The sequence below is a fragment of the Podarcis vaucheri genome, assembly GCF_965113315.1.
Source record: "Podarcis vaucheri genome assembly, chromosome: 7".
Lineage (NCBI taxonomy): Eukaryota > Metazoa > Chordata > Lepidosauria > Squamata > Lacertidae > Podarcis > Podarcis vaucheri.
Window position 1 is genome coordinate 10845825 of NC_138765.1, and position 13562 is coordinate 10859386.

The following is a 13562-nucleotide window of genomic DNA, read 5'->3' on the forward strand; positions in this document are numbered from 1 at the left end:
GGGGAATTGAACTGCCGACCTTCTGATTGGCAAGCCCTAGGCTCTGTGGTTTAACCCACAGCGCCACCCGCGTCCCTCTTAGCTCTATAATCTCTTGTTAACGTAGAGGAACTATTGCCTCTAGCATGGAAGAGGAGATGCTTCCTAGTCCAGTCCAGGCAATGTATTTCTTAAAGGAGTTTTGCTTTTGGAGTCTGGAGATGGAGAGTCCCCTTAAGTACAGGCAGCCCACTGCAGACAAGTAGGGAGAAAAGTGAGGTCTGCAGCAGGGGGCTTGGCTTGAGTGCAGCTGGAGAACAGCTGGCCAGTGACATGCGTTGCTCACGCACCTCCGGAATATCTAACTCTCCGTAGTGTTCATAGCACCCGTCGGAATTCTCGCCACTGGTCCAGTCCCCGTAGACAAGATCCCGCTGCTCCCAAAACAACGCGGAGGTAGCGTTGAAATCTGTAAAGTGCTCATGCTCTGATATATAGACATGAAGATCCTGCAGGGAGAAGAGAAGAGCATTATTTGAGGCAGGGAAGCCTATATCATGGGCTGCAATAAAGGTTTAACCCACAGCGCCACCCGCGTCCCTTATAATAAAGGAATAGACCCAGGCTTCTTTACTGTTTATGATGATCAGGGCTATGCATTTACTGCGATCCCTCAGCAGTGCAGGGGGGGGGGGGAATCGGCTACCCAGGAATCACAGCTTCCATCCAGGAGAAAAAGCAAGTTTCCAGCCACCCTCATGGCTGCAAAGGTACACTGAAAAGCACGTGGGCAATGCCTGCTCAATTTTCAGGTGGCAGATGAGCTGCTGTGCAAGACTTCCAGTGGTGGTGACAGAACAAAAGATGCAATACGGTAAAACTAACAGATGATGCCGTGGAGCAAATGTTTTGAATAATTCTTTTATGTAATTGACAGACGAAGAATCGGAAGCCCTCTTTCTTTTCTTTTGTCTCTTTTCCCCCTTTAAAAATTTTGTCGCGTCAAAAAAGCTTCAATAAAAAATTTATGCAGTACAGTAAAACTGGCAGAACACAATACACAGAATGAGAGAGATTCTGCAAATCTGCTCAGCTTCTGTGATTTCTGCAGGCTGCAGTTCGACAGGCTGCAAAAATTTTATCCAGATCATACAGGCGCGTAATTGTACTTTTACATACTGGGCGCATACTTGTTTACACTTTGCAAACTTTGGGGCCCAGCTAACCCAAGTTCCGGGTCACACTTACCATTAAAGTGTCTTTAGGAAAGAGATTGCGGCTGGGCGCCCTGGGTGCTCCGCCAGTGGTGGTTGGATCCTGTGGTGCCGGCCCACGACGGAACCAACTGCTGATGGCCCAAATGATAAAGATCCTTTGGGGGGGGGAGAGAGAGAAAAGTAGAGAATCAATACAAGATGCACTTATAAGCTGGCCGTTCCTTCTAGAGGCAGCTACTGCACAAAGAAATTGCTAACAGCCTCAACATTAAAAAGAAGCTTCCCGAAGATTTGTCAAATATCATAACTCTGCTTGTTCACAGGGGCCATAAGGTAAAGGGTAAAGGGACCCCTGACCATTAGGTCCAGTCGTGACCGACTCTGGGGTTGCGGCACTCATCTCACTTTATTGGCCAAGGGAGCCGGTGTACAGCTTCCGGGTCATGTGGCCAGCATGACTAAGCCGCTTCTGGCGAAACAGAGCAGCGCACGGAAACGCCGTTTACCTTCCCGCCGGAGCGGTACCTATTTATCTACTTGCCCTTTGACGTGCTTTCAAACTGCTAGGTTGGCAGGAGCAGGGACCGAGCAACGGGAGCTCACCCCGTCGTGGGGATTCAAACCACCGACCTTCTGATCGGCAAGTCCTAGGCTCTGTGGTTTAACCCACAGTGCCACCCACGTCCCATACAGTTTTTGACACAGTGCAAACTGTGTTTACACTGTGTCAAATTGGTGAAAAGGAGAAGCTCAGGCTTCCCTCCCTCCTGCCCTTGCCCGTTCTTATTTAAACCCTAGCCCCCCCTCCCCGTGTCCCTTTCTATTAGACTCCTTGCTTCAATGCTACCATCTGAGCTAACTCTGCTTCTGCAATATCCTTTGGGGAGGCAGCGGAGAGATACCATCAGCAGAACGGAATGTGGCATGCTAGGGCAGCACCGCCCCTCCTGATGTGCACCTTCTTCACTGTTATTATTTTACATGCAAAGATATTAGTCCGGGGCTTTGTGTGAATAATACACACGTGCGCACAAAGAGCATGCACTGCCACTGCCCCAACTCAAAGGAAACAAAAGCTCCGCATTGAGCACCTGCTGTCGCTTTTAAGTTGCCTCCAAATCAACTTTGTAATACAGTGGTACCTCGGGTTACAAACACCTCGGGTTACAAACTCTGCTAAGCTGGAAGTAGTACGGTGGTGCTTCGCAAGACGAAAATAATCCGTTCCGCGAGTCTCTTCGTCTAGCGGTTTTTTCGTCTTGCGAAGCAACCCTATTAGCGGCTTAGCAGATTAGCGCTATTAGCGGTTTAGCGGCTATTAAAGGCTTAGCGGCTAAAAGGCTATTAGCGGCTTAGAAAAAGGGGAGGGGGAGCGGGGAAAAATTGGAACACTCGCAAGACGTTTTCGTCTTGCGAAGCAAGCCCATAAGGAAATTCGTCTTGCGAAGCAGCTCAAAAATGGAAAACCCTTTCGTCTAGCGGGTTTTCCGTCTTGCGGGGCACCACTGTACAAACTTTGCCCCAGGATGAGAATAGAAATCGCGTGCCAGGGGCACTGTAGCAGCGGGCGGCCCCATTAGCGAAAGCATGCCTCAGGTTAAGAATGGGTTCAGGTTAAGAACGGACCTCCGGAACGAATTAGGTTCGTAACCCAATATACCACTGTATCTGTTTCAGCACTTGCTGTGTTGAGGATTGGCAAGCAGTCTAATAATACAACATCATCATCATCATCCTTAAAAGCAATAATTACTTTTGTATCCTGCCTTCCCCCTCCAAGGAACTTGGAGTGCAACAATGTTTTGTTTCCTTGCATTTAATCCTCAGACGGCCACCCCGTGAAGGTGAGGCTGGAAGGTAGAAAATGGCCCAAGGTCACTCAGAGAGCTTCCCAGCTGAGTGGGAATTTAAATACATGTTGGCTCCCTTTGAAACCTCACTTTTCTTTGGCGGAGGATTTACTCATTTTTTTCTTTCTTTCTTATGCCTATACCGCCCGCCCATCAGAATAACTTTTGGGTTTACTGCAGATCATTTATATAAGGGATGGGAAACCTTTTTGGCCCAGTGGACCAGATCTTCCTCTCCCCACCCAGCAGGCCAACTCTATCAAAGGTGGGTGGGATTGCCCACCTTCTAACTGTTTGGCCTCATGATGTCATATGATTGACAGGTGGGCAGTTCCACCCACTTGGCAACATTGGCTGGCAAGGTGACCAAGCAGGAGTGAACTCCCCATGCATTAGATGATGCGGTTTTGTTCAATCCGGTTTTGTGCAGTTGAGTCTCTTCCATCCACCCACCCCATGCATCAGGTGTGGGGTAGGTGGGTATGATTTGGGGAGTCTGGGGGGTCAAATCTGCCCTCTGGGCTGCATGTCCACCAGCCCTGATTTAGATGAACTTGTGGTATGTGCATGCAATTGTAGCAATCCATGCACAAAACATGGCCATGTGGCGTCATTCTGAAAAAGGCACTCTGCGCTTCTGTATACTGAGAATATGCTACCTGTATGGTGGAGTGTACTAGAGACTGGCAGAAGCTCTACTGAATTCATGGACAGTCAATTAAAACCACACACACAACACGGTTAACGAGGCAAGTCCATCATCTTGCACAACCGGCTTATTCTACTTCTCAGGTACGCTTGCTTCGGAATGTATGGACCTCAGAGACCCAGACCCCTGCCCTGGCGCCCTGCCTTGCATATATAAGCACGTCTGGTTCTGCAGAGAAGCTACGCACGTCTCTTCCGGCATTCGCAGGCTAGTGTGTTTAAAATTATAGCTGAAGATAACCAGCCAACTGGGAAGACAGAACCACAGCACCGCTGGCTTCCGCTGCCTCATGAATCATCTGTGTAACTCACAAACCTAGGAGGGCCAGATAGTGTTGCCAGCTTCCCAAATCTAATGGGGGGGGTGCAGATTCCTTGCTCTTCTCCAGACAAGGACCGGTATCTCTTAATTTAAAATTCACGCACCCAAGAGGCAATGTCACCTTCCTTCAAGATCTTCCCCACCGCCCCTGTCAAATATCCTTCAGGAGCTTTCACAGTGCATAAACACACACAAATCTAGCCGGACAATCAATCAGTTTTAAGCCAGGAGGTTAATTAGCTAAGCCGTTTCTGCTTCAGATTTGCCCTTGCTGGGTGATTCGGCAGGGAAGCTTTACAAAAATCGGATCCTTTTTTACTTCCTTTTTTGCCACAGGTGACTCACCAAGAAATGTGTGGCAGGAGGGGCAGCAATGCCTGTGGAAAGCCTGTTTTCCTTGGTTGTCAACAGTTCTGAATTACCAGACTAAAAGAATGGAATCGTTTATTCTATTCTGCGACTTCCTCCAAGGCTCCCCACTTAAAACGGGCCACAACCATCTGGAAAATGCTGAGCCCAATGAAGGGTGGATTATTTCGTTCAACTTCAAAGCAATGTTCTGGATCAATTTCAGCAGCCGGGGTGGGGTGGGGGCCTTGCCAAGTAAAGATGATTATATTTTTTTTTGCATACCCACAATTTTGGAAGTGCATTACTGCAGCATTTGCCCATTTCTGGAAGAGGGAGAACACGCCAGCGCCGAGCCTGTTCCAATCTGATTTGCATTAATAAATGGAAATGTTTTAACCGTTCTAATCATACGGAAGTTCATCGCTCAGCTGGCACTGAACAGATGCCAAAACGTTTTGCTGACACAGCTCAAAGAGCCAATATAGCATCCCAAGCAATAATGGCTTTGGAAATGGCACAAACTCTCTCTGCTTTCTCTATCCCACCTGGTCACCCTGCTCTCAAGGGGACATCTGAATGCGTTAGAAAAGGTTGGCTCCTGCTAATGCTATTCGTGGGCCGATTTTGTTGGGCAAGTGGCTAGATGGCGAGTGCTACGAAAGGAGCAGTATCTGAAACAGCATTACTCAATTTAGTCAACTCCGCCCTACCCGACCAACTTATCTCAGAGCCCTCTGGAACCATTACTCGTCCCGTGAACAGTGTTAGAAACTAGGATACCTAAGCTACTCATTAAATGGCACCTCAAACCTAGGTTACGGCCACCACAATGGAATGTCTAGGTGCCACAATGGAATGTTTAGGTGCCGCCCCCTTGGATTACAAAGCTGAAAATTAATTGTGTATATTGTCAGCACGATAGAGATGTCAGTTGCCATCCTGGTGCCCAGAGATCTCTGCATGTTTACAATTGGATCCATGCTAGGTGCAAAATGTGCCTGGTGCCCAGGGGATTTCTAGCACTGGCCTTGGGCGGCTTACAGCATATCTAAAAACATAAAACGTCCAGCATTATAAACCTCCCGATACAGGGCTGCCTTCAGATGTCTTCTAAAAGTTGTGTAATTCTTTATCTTCTTGGCATCTGAAGGCAGGGTGTTCCATAGGGAGGGCACACTACCAAGAAGGCCCTTTGCCTGGCTGAAGCTACTGCTCTCTATTTGCTTTGATTCCCATACCAGCTGCAACTTTTTCTCATGCTTCAAGCTCTGTGCACTCCCGGAGTACCATAAAGGAGAGGCCAGATGGGGAACCAACCAACACCACGACCAGCAAGAGAGAACCACAACCCTGAAAAAGATCAGTAGGCCTCATCCCCACAAGCCACAAAAACCCCAAGAGGCCACCACACACGTATTAAGGAGTGTCATTGATCCACACGCTAAAGCAGAATAGTGGAGCAAACACAACCACGCTTCTGTGCTCTCAAGCTTGAGAAGCATGAAGAGGACGAAGCCTTTGATAAAACCCAGAGAGAGACCTTTGGAAGGCTAGGAAGACCTCTCCCTGCAAGTCGAAGGCTGCAGGCTTACTTACAGCAGTAAGGCCCACTGATATTGACGGGGAGCCCCTCTGAGTCAATAAGCTCAGTATTACAATGCATGCCACAACTTCTCCTATGCTGGGGATGGGGAGGCTGTGGTTCTCCAGAGGGTGTTAGTCTCGAACACCCATCAGCCCCAGGCAGCCCAGCCAAAGGTCGGAAATGGTTATTTATCTACAGTGGTGCCTCGCAAGACGAAAAGAATCCGTTCCGTGATTCTCTTCCTCTAGCGGTTTTTTCGTCTTGCGAAGCAAGCCCATTGACGGATTAGAGGATTAGCGCTATTAGCGGCTTATCGGATCAGCTGATAAGCGGTTTAGCGGCTTAGAAAAAGGGGGGGAGGAAAAAAACCCCGCAGGAACTCGCAAGACATTTTCGTCTTGCGAAGCAAGCCCATAGGAGATTCGTTTTGCGAAGCACCTCCAAAACGGAAAACTCTTTCGTCTAGCGAGTTTTCCGTCTTGCGAGGCATTCGTCTTGCGGGGCACCACTGTATTTCATAAAAATTATACACCACTTGACTGTTCACAACCATATTTTAAATGCTAAAACAGACTAAAATCACCTCAGCTTTTCAGGATAGTGGCTAGTCTTCTTTTGGGAAGAAGTGAAGGCATGGAGTGATCAGAATACAAATTGAAATTTTTGAGAATCCCTGGAGGGAGGAGAAGTCCCAAGTTGTTTAACTGAACGTTAAATGTGGAATGTTGCTGGATTATTGTTTATATTGCAAAATTCTATGATAAATAAATAAATAAATAAATAAATAACGTAGCTCAACTTTCTTAAGTGTTTGGGTGGGCAAGTCTAAACGAGAACATTTTTAGCAGGCGCCAAAACGAGTACAGGGAAGGCACCTGCTTGATGACTGGAGCTGTGGTCCAGCAACTTCTGGACCAGGGTGGTTCAACACGCAACCCAAGGGCCACTTGTGGCCCTCAAAGCCTTTTTAGAGAGGCCCTCAGCAACATTTGACGCTGCACTGGGTTTTGGGAAGGAGACATAAGGGCCCTGACAGGATCCTAGAGTCCTCCCTCCTCCTTCCCAAAGCCTAGTCTGTGCTTTCCCAGCTTTGGGAAGGACCCTGCCACCGCCAGGCACTTCCTTCCTGAAGCCCAGCGCCTCACTTTGCATCAGGGTCTGGTTGCATTGACTCACACAAAACGCAGACGTCAAAGCACAGACATTTCTCTCCGCAGTCTCATCCATAAACCAAACTATCGAGATCCCAAGTGACAAAAGAGCTGGCTCTTAAAAGCCTTATGGGGACGGACCTCTGCCCTGGAAAGATGCCGCCAAAACGTAGAGAAGAGGTGCTTAACTTATATGTTAATTAGGGTAGCAATCAGCTTAATACTTTACTGAACACACTTTGGCACAGGCCTATAGGCTGGCCCCACGCACTCCCTTCCTTCTAGAAAGGGGAAGGACTCTCAGCTGCTTCACATGCAGAAGGTTCAAGGTTCAAGCCCTCGCATTTCTAAAGAGAGCAGTAAAAGACGCTGGCTGAAATCCCAGACAGCCCCTGACAGGCTTCACTTGCCTTCCTTGCCATATATTTTATTATTTCATAGAATCATAGAGTTGGAAGAGACCACAAGGGCCATCGAGTCCTGCCAAGCAGGAAACACCATCAGAGCACTCCTGACATATGGTTGTCAAGCCTCTGCTTAAAAACCTCCAAAAGAGAAGACTCCACCACACTCCTTGGCAGCAAATTCCACTGTCAAACAGCTCTTACTGTCAGGAAGTTCTTCCCAATGTTTAGGTGGAATCTTCTTTCTTGTAGTTTGGATCCATTGCTCCGTGTCCGCTTCTCTGGAGCAGCAGAAAGCAACCTTTCTCCCTCCTCTATGTGGCATCCTTTTATATATTTGAACATGGCTATCATATCACCCCTTAACCTCCTCTTCTGCAGGCTAAACATGCCCAGCTCCCTTAGCCGTTCCTCATAAGGCATCGTTTCCAGGCCTTTGACCATTTTGGTTGCCCTCCTCTGGACACGTTCCAGTTTGTCAGTGTCCTTCTTGAACTGTGGTGCCCAGAACTGGACACAGTACTCCAGGTGAGGTCTGACCAGAGCAGAATACAGTGGCACTATTACTTCCCTTGATCTAGATGCTATACTCCTATTGATGCAGCCCAGAATTGCATTGGCTTTTTTAGCTGCCGCGTCACACCGTTTGTATCTAGCCTTTTTTTCCAAGGAGATCAGAGTTGGCGTATATGGTTCTCCCTCTCCTCATTCAATTCCCCACAATAATCCTGTGAGGTAAGCCAGGCTGAGAGGCCGTGACTGGTCCAAGGTCACCCAGTGAGCTTCATGGCTGAGTGGGGATTCGAACCCTAGACTCCTGAGTCCTAGGTTCAACACTCTTAACTGCTGCACCACTTATGGCTCTCCAATTTGTAGATGTACAAACCCTGATGTGGGTTTGGGCTACAGCCAGCATTGGAGTTCTAGCCCCAAACATTTGGAGGGTGCTAGAAGAAGAAGAAGAAGAGGAGGAAGAGGAGGAGGAGGAGGAGTTTGGATCTGATATCCCGCTTTATCACTACCCGAAGGAGTCTCAAAGCGGCTAACAATCTCCTTTCCCTTCCTCCCCCACAACAAACACTCTGTGAGGTGAGTGGGGCTGAGAGACTTCAGAGAAGTGTGACTAGCCCAAGGTCACCCAGCAGCTGCATGTGGAGGAGCGGAGACGCGAACCCGGTTCCCCAGATTACGAATCTACCGCTCTTAACCACTACACCACACTGGCTCTCTCACATTGCTAAGCAGAAGAAGGCTGGTGTAGACAAATTCTTTTTTTAAAATAAGATTTTATTAAAGCTTTTTTTACGGAAATATAAACTAATCTAAATAAAAACAAAAACAGGGAAAGAGAAAACACAATCCTACTCTCTCGAAGGTAGTTCTTAACCCTTGTCTCACACAGAAAGTAGAAGATCCTCCCTGCTCTCACATGGGAGCTTTTATTTTTTTTTCTCCCAGTCGGGAGGGAGACAAATACTGAGCTGGGTGGACCAATGGTATACAAGCGACTACCTACATACTAATCACTTGGAGGAAGACCACCGCCATGTTCACAAGGACATAAAGCCATGGCTCTTAGGTCTCATGAAACAGCACGTAAAGCCTGTTTCTTCAATGTGCTACTTCAAACTGCAGGTGGAGGGAAGCTGCTTATTGTCCTCCATACAGAAGAGCAGTGAAGAAGATGACAGAGGTCTGGTCTAGCGTAGCTGACGTCCCAGCATGTTAGTTTTATTGCTGTTACATTGATCTGTAGGGAATGTTTCTTGCATGGTGGAGAATTCAATCATGCAAGCCTACAGCTGCAGTTTTAAGAGGAACCATTCGGACCAGGGGCTGGCAAATTCTAACTAACCAAAAAGGACACCTCCCCCCCCCCACCAAACACACACCTTCCAAAGGACAAGGTGCCCCTTTTATTAAGGGGGAAAGTGCAGTTCAGTGGTAGAGCACCTGCTTTGCATGCAGAAGGTTCTGGGCTCAATCCCCAACATCTTCAGGTATGGCTGGGAGAGAACCCCGTCTGAATAGCTTGGGAATCTGCCTGCCAGTGCAGACAATACTGAGCTAAATGGACCACGGGTCTGACTCGGTATAAGGCAGCTCCCTAGGTTCCTATGTCCGGAATGCAGAGCAGGCTCAGAGAAAAATCCATTCCTTCTTTTCAGCTCCAGGCCAAGAGCAGAAAATAAGCCCTGAGCCTATAAACCTAGAGTGAAGGTGATGGACCTCTGCACCCCATGCTTCAGCTTGCGCCTGAAAAGCCAGGAGGGGGAGCGGAGGCACATCAGATTGCTCTGCCTCCCTGCACTCCTTAGGCACATTGGTCGCTCTGTCTCTGCACGCAATGATGGGTGCTCTCTGAGCTCAGAAGCCCTGCTGGCACAGAGCAAAACCCACACGGCTCCACTTCCCTTTTCTAGCTCCAAGGTGATCCGGGGAGGTGGAGGAATACTGGTTTACCGTGCACCAAAGGGTGCTCCCAGTGCAGGATGCTCCTTGGGTATTCAGAGGATCTGAGCTGAAGGTGAGAGGCAGAGGCACTTCAGCTCACCTTGGAGAAACAGGCTTTAGGTTGGTCATTTAGTGCTATGCTGTTGAGACAGTGTGCCTAGGACGCCAAGACAGGAGTCAGTATAAGCCCCTAGTTCAAATACCACCTCTTTCATAAATTTAACTGGACGGCCACAGTCAAGCCACTACAGTGGTACCTCGGGTTACATATGCTTCAGGTTACAGACTCCGCTAACCCAGAAATAGTGCTTCAGGTTAAGAACTTTGCTTCAGGATAAGAACAGAAATTGTGCTCCGGCGGCGTGGCAGAAGCAGGAGGCCCCATTAGCTAAAGTCTGTTTCAGGTTAAGAACAGTTTCAGGTTAAGAATGGACCTCTGGAACGAATTAAGTACTTAACCCGAGGTACCACTGTATCCCCTCACCAACTCGCAGTGTGGGTGTCTGGGGTGTCGCAAGAATGGCTGAGATCATCTTTGCAAAGAAAGAGCATGTCTGTTGGCACAGGGCTGGTGCTCAGAAGCCGTTTCTGATCATTTGAGTTCATTATGAGTTCGTATTGTCTGCTGAATGTGTTTGCTTTTGCTTTGTATGCTCTTGTGTTTTCAATAGGATTATGACCGGTTGAAATGTTTGCTATTTTTTAATGCTTTTGTTGTTACTGTGAGCTGCTTTGAGCGCAGCACCGCTGCTGGAAAATCAGTATACAAATATTTTAAAATTTAAAATATCAAAAAGTGCTTGGGCTACATTGAAGCCGTATAGAAACACCAGTTATTGTGGGTTTCGCCCTGCAGATGCATGAAAACAGTGGGCATTGGCTGCTTTCATAGTACAGGAACTTGACCCAGGACATGTAAATCCAAGCGCAAGTGATTTAAGGACAAATACCAAATACACATACACACCCTACCCTCTAGTGTGATATATATATATACACACACACACAGGATGACAACGCGGCAGTTCTAGAGCAGTCGAGATCTCACCTGAACAAGACTCCTTTGATGACCTGCCAAGCATTTGGAGCTTGCTGTTGGGGTTGGTTCTGCTGCTGGGTCTCAGCAACCGCTTCACCTCCCGCTGCAGTTCCATTGCTGGTCACTTGCTATAAAGGTGGGGAGAAAAACGGGAAGATGGAAATCAGCAAAAGCCATTTGTCATAAGAAGCCAAGAGGGTCAAACTTTGTGACTTTTTTTTAAAAAAAAGAGACACTTATGCGGAAGCATGAAACCGCCCCTCTCCTCTTGGGACAGGAATGAGTTCAGCTTCTCGGAAAACAAGATTTTTAATTAGATGCAAAGTGCTGTACACCAATGAGCTGGGATGGCACGGTGGAGGAGCGCTTGAAATCTGGTTTTAATAACCCCCATTTCAAATCTCAACTCAGCCGTAAGTTCGTAAGGCGCCACCCTTCAGCCTTGGTCTGCCATCTGAAATATAGGATAACGGCAACAGGGTAAGGAGAGCCCAGCTGCATCAAGGCCGTCGAGCCCATCAACGTTTCTGGCAGCAGCCAGGCAGATGCTTCCAGGAAGCTGCAAGCAGGCCATGAATTAGAGTATTATTTTTATTTTCTTTGTATTCAAACAATTTATATACTGCTTAACTATAGTTATCACTACGAGGTTGGCAAGGATACAGTACAAAAAGTAGAAAGTTAAACTATAAAATTAAACTTTGGTTGAAATGTCTGCTTGAATTTTTAAAAGTCTTCAGTCCTTGCCTGTTATAAGTTAATTCTGCCCTGTGTTTTTTTTCATCTGTCCTGAATTGACTACCATCTATTTCATCTACCATTTAGTTTTAGTATTACGGGATGGGAAGGAAAATTTATCTGTCCTCCCCCTTCCCCATTCATAAACATCTCTCATTGCCCCATTGTTTTTCTGAACAAGGAAGCCACAAATAATTTTGACAAAGGCCTGTCAACCCCGTGATCATTTTGGCTTTCCTTACCTGCACTTCTTCCATTTCTCCAATATGTCTTTTGAGATTTTGTGTGTGTGTGTGTGTGTGTGTGTGTGTGTGTGAGAGAGAGAGAGAGAGAGAGAGAGAGAGAGAGAGAGAACTGTATGCAATATTCCAAAGGGGGGCTCAGCATCTTTTTATAGGAGGGCATTAAGCAGTGGCTATTTTGTTCCCCATCCATTCTTGAGTTTGCTATTTTACCACAACCTCACCCTGTTGACATTTTCATTAAGTTATCAACAATGACCCCCTCCCCCAAGATATATTAATAGTCACAGACACTTTAGATACCCCATGTTTTTATGTGGTTAAGATTTTCGACCTGTGGGTGCCTCACTTTACATTCACTTAAGAGAAAATCTCATTTGTCATTTCATTCCTATTTACCTAGTTGCAGAGACGCTTTTGGGACTCTCTGCAGGCTGCTTGGATTTTTCCTATTCTGGTCATTCATCAATTGTTATTTATTTCATTGTATTTAGAAAGTTGGGGTTCAACTAAATGCAGGCAAGCGCCACATAAAAAGCAACCAATAATCTGCAGACTTGACTACAGGATCATTTAAAAATGTTAAATAGTACCAGATCCCATTGTTTATTAACCTCCGCTATAAAAACTATGCAGTTACTCTCCTATGGTCCAGAACCTAATTTTTAATCAGCTGCTGATGCAAAAAAAGAATTTGCCCTCTTACTTCATCGCTGCTAAATTTATGTAGGACCTTTTAATTAAGGCTTGTGTTAAAAGCAACTTGTCAATCTATATACTAGCCCCAACCAGTTTTCACTAGCTTATCTTACAGAGTTGTTCTAAGAATTACTGAAACAACATATGCAAAGTTCCTTGAGTACTTAGGGGGAAACACATAATCACTATTTCTTATTAGGATCTGATCTGAGGGAAAGGCATACATGATTTATGTTATTCAAATTTGCCCAGAAGAAAAGCACCTCATCACTATTAATCCAATTTTTCAGATGAGAAACTCAATTCATGTTCCCAGTCTCTCCCTACAGGCACGCAGGGTCAGTAAAGTAAGCCCATGACATTAAGTGAATATTTAAGCCAGCAAATTCTTTTCGGTACTACATTTGAATTTAAAAACAAATCAAATTATCATCTCAGTTCTTCACTCTTAAAGTACCCCAATCCATGTTGGGCAAAAGATTCCTGTATTGTTATTGAGTATTTAAAGAACAACTATAGCAAGATGAAAAAAACGAGCAGGGTTTGAAATATGAGCAACAGTGTGAATAAGATAAATAGGTTAAATTTAATGTATTGAATAGTATAGGTGAAATATGTAGAATTTAAGGGTAAATATGGAGACCATGGAAGGGGAGGACAGAAAGTCAACTGATAAAGTAACATGGTTTATGTTAAAATTTGCATATCTTTTTTCTTTGTGAAAAATTAATAAATAAGATCTGCTTTTAAAAAAACAATTCCTGTATTGCAGGTGTTTGGACTAGATGACCCTTGGGTTCCCTTCCAACTCTACAATTCTATG

General features: G+C 46.2%; 1 protein-coding gene across 2 annotated transcripts in view; it reads right to left on the reverse strand.

Moving 5' to 3' along the window:
• The window catches only part of CLPTM1 (CLPTM1 regulator of GABA type A receptor forward trafficking), a 30913-nt gene that overhangs the window by 13895 nt on the left and 3456 nt on the right, over window positions 1-13562 (reverse strand). For both annotated transcript variants that reach the window (XM_082231085.1, XM_082231086.1), the window contains exons 2-4: window positions 11070-11188; window positions 1228-1351; window positions 330-488 (exon numbers count right to left, since the gene is read on the reverse strand). In XM_082231085.1, coding sequence (XP_082087211.1) covers window positions 330-488; window positions 1228-1351; window positions 11070-11188 — 402 coding nt within the window. The remainder of the gene's footprint in view (window positions 1-329; window positions 489-1227; window positions 1352-11069; window positions 11189-13562) is intronic.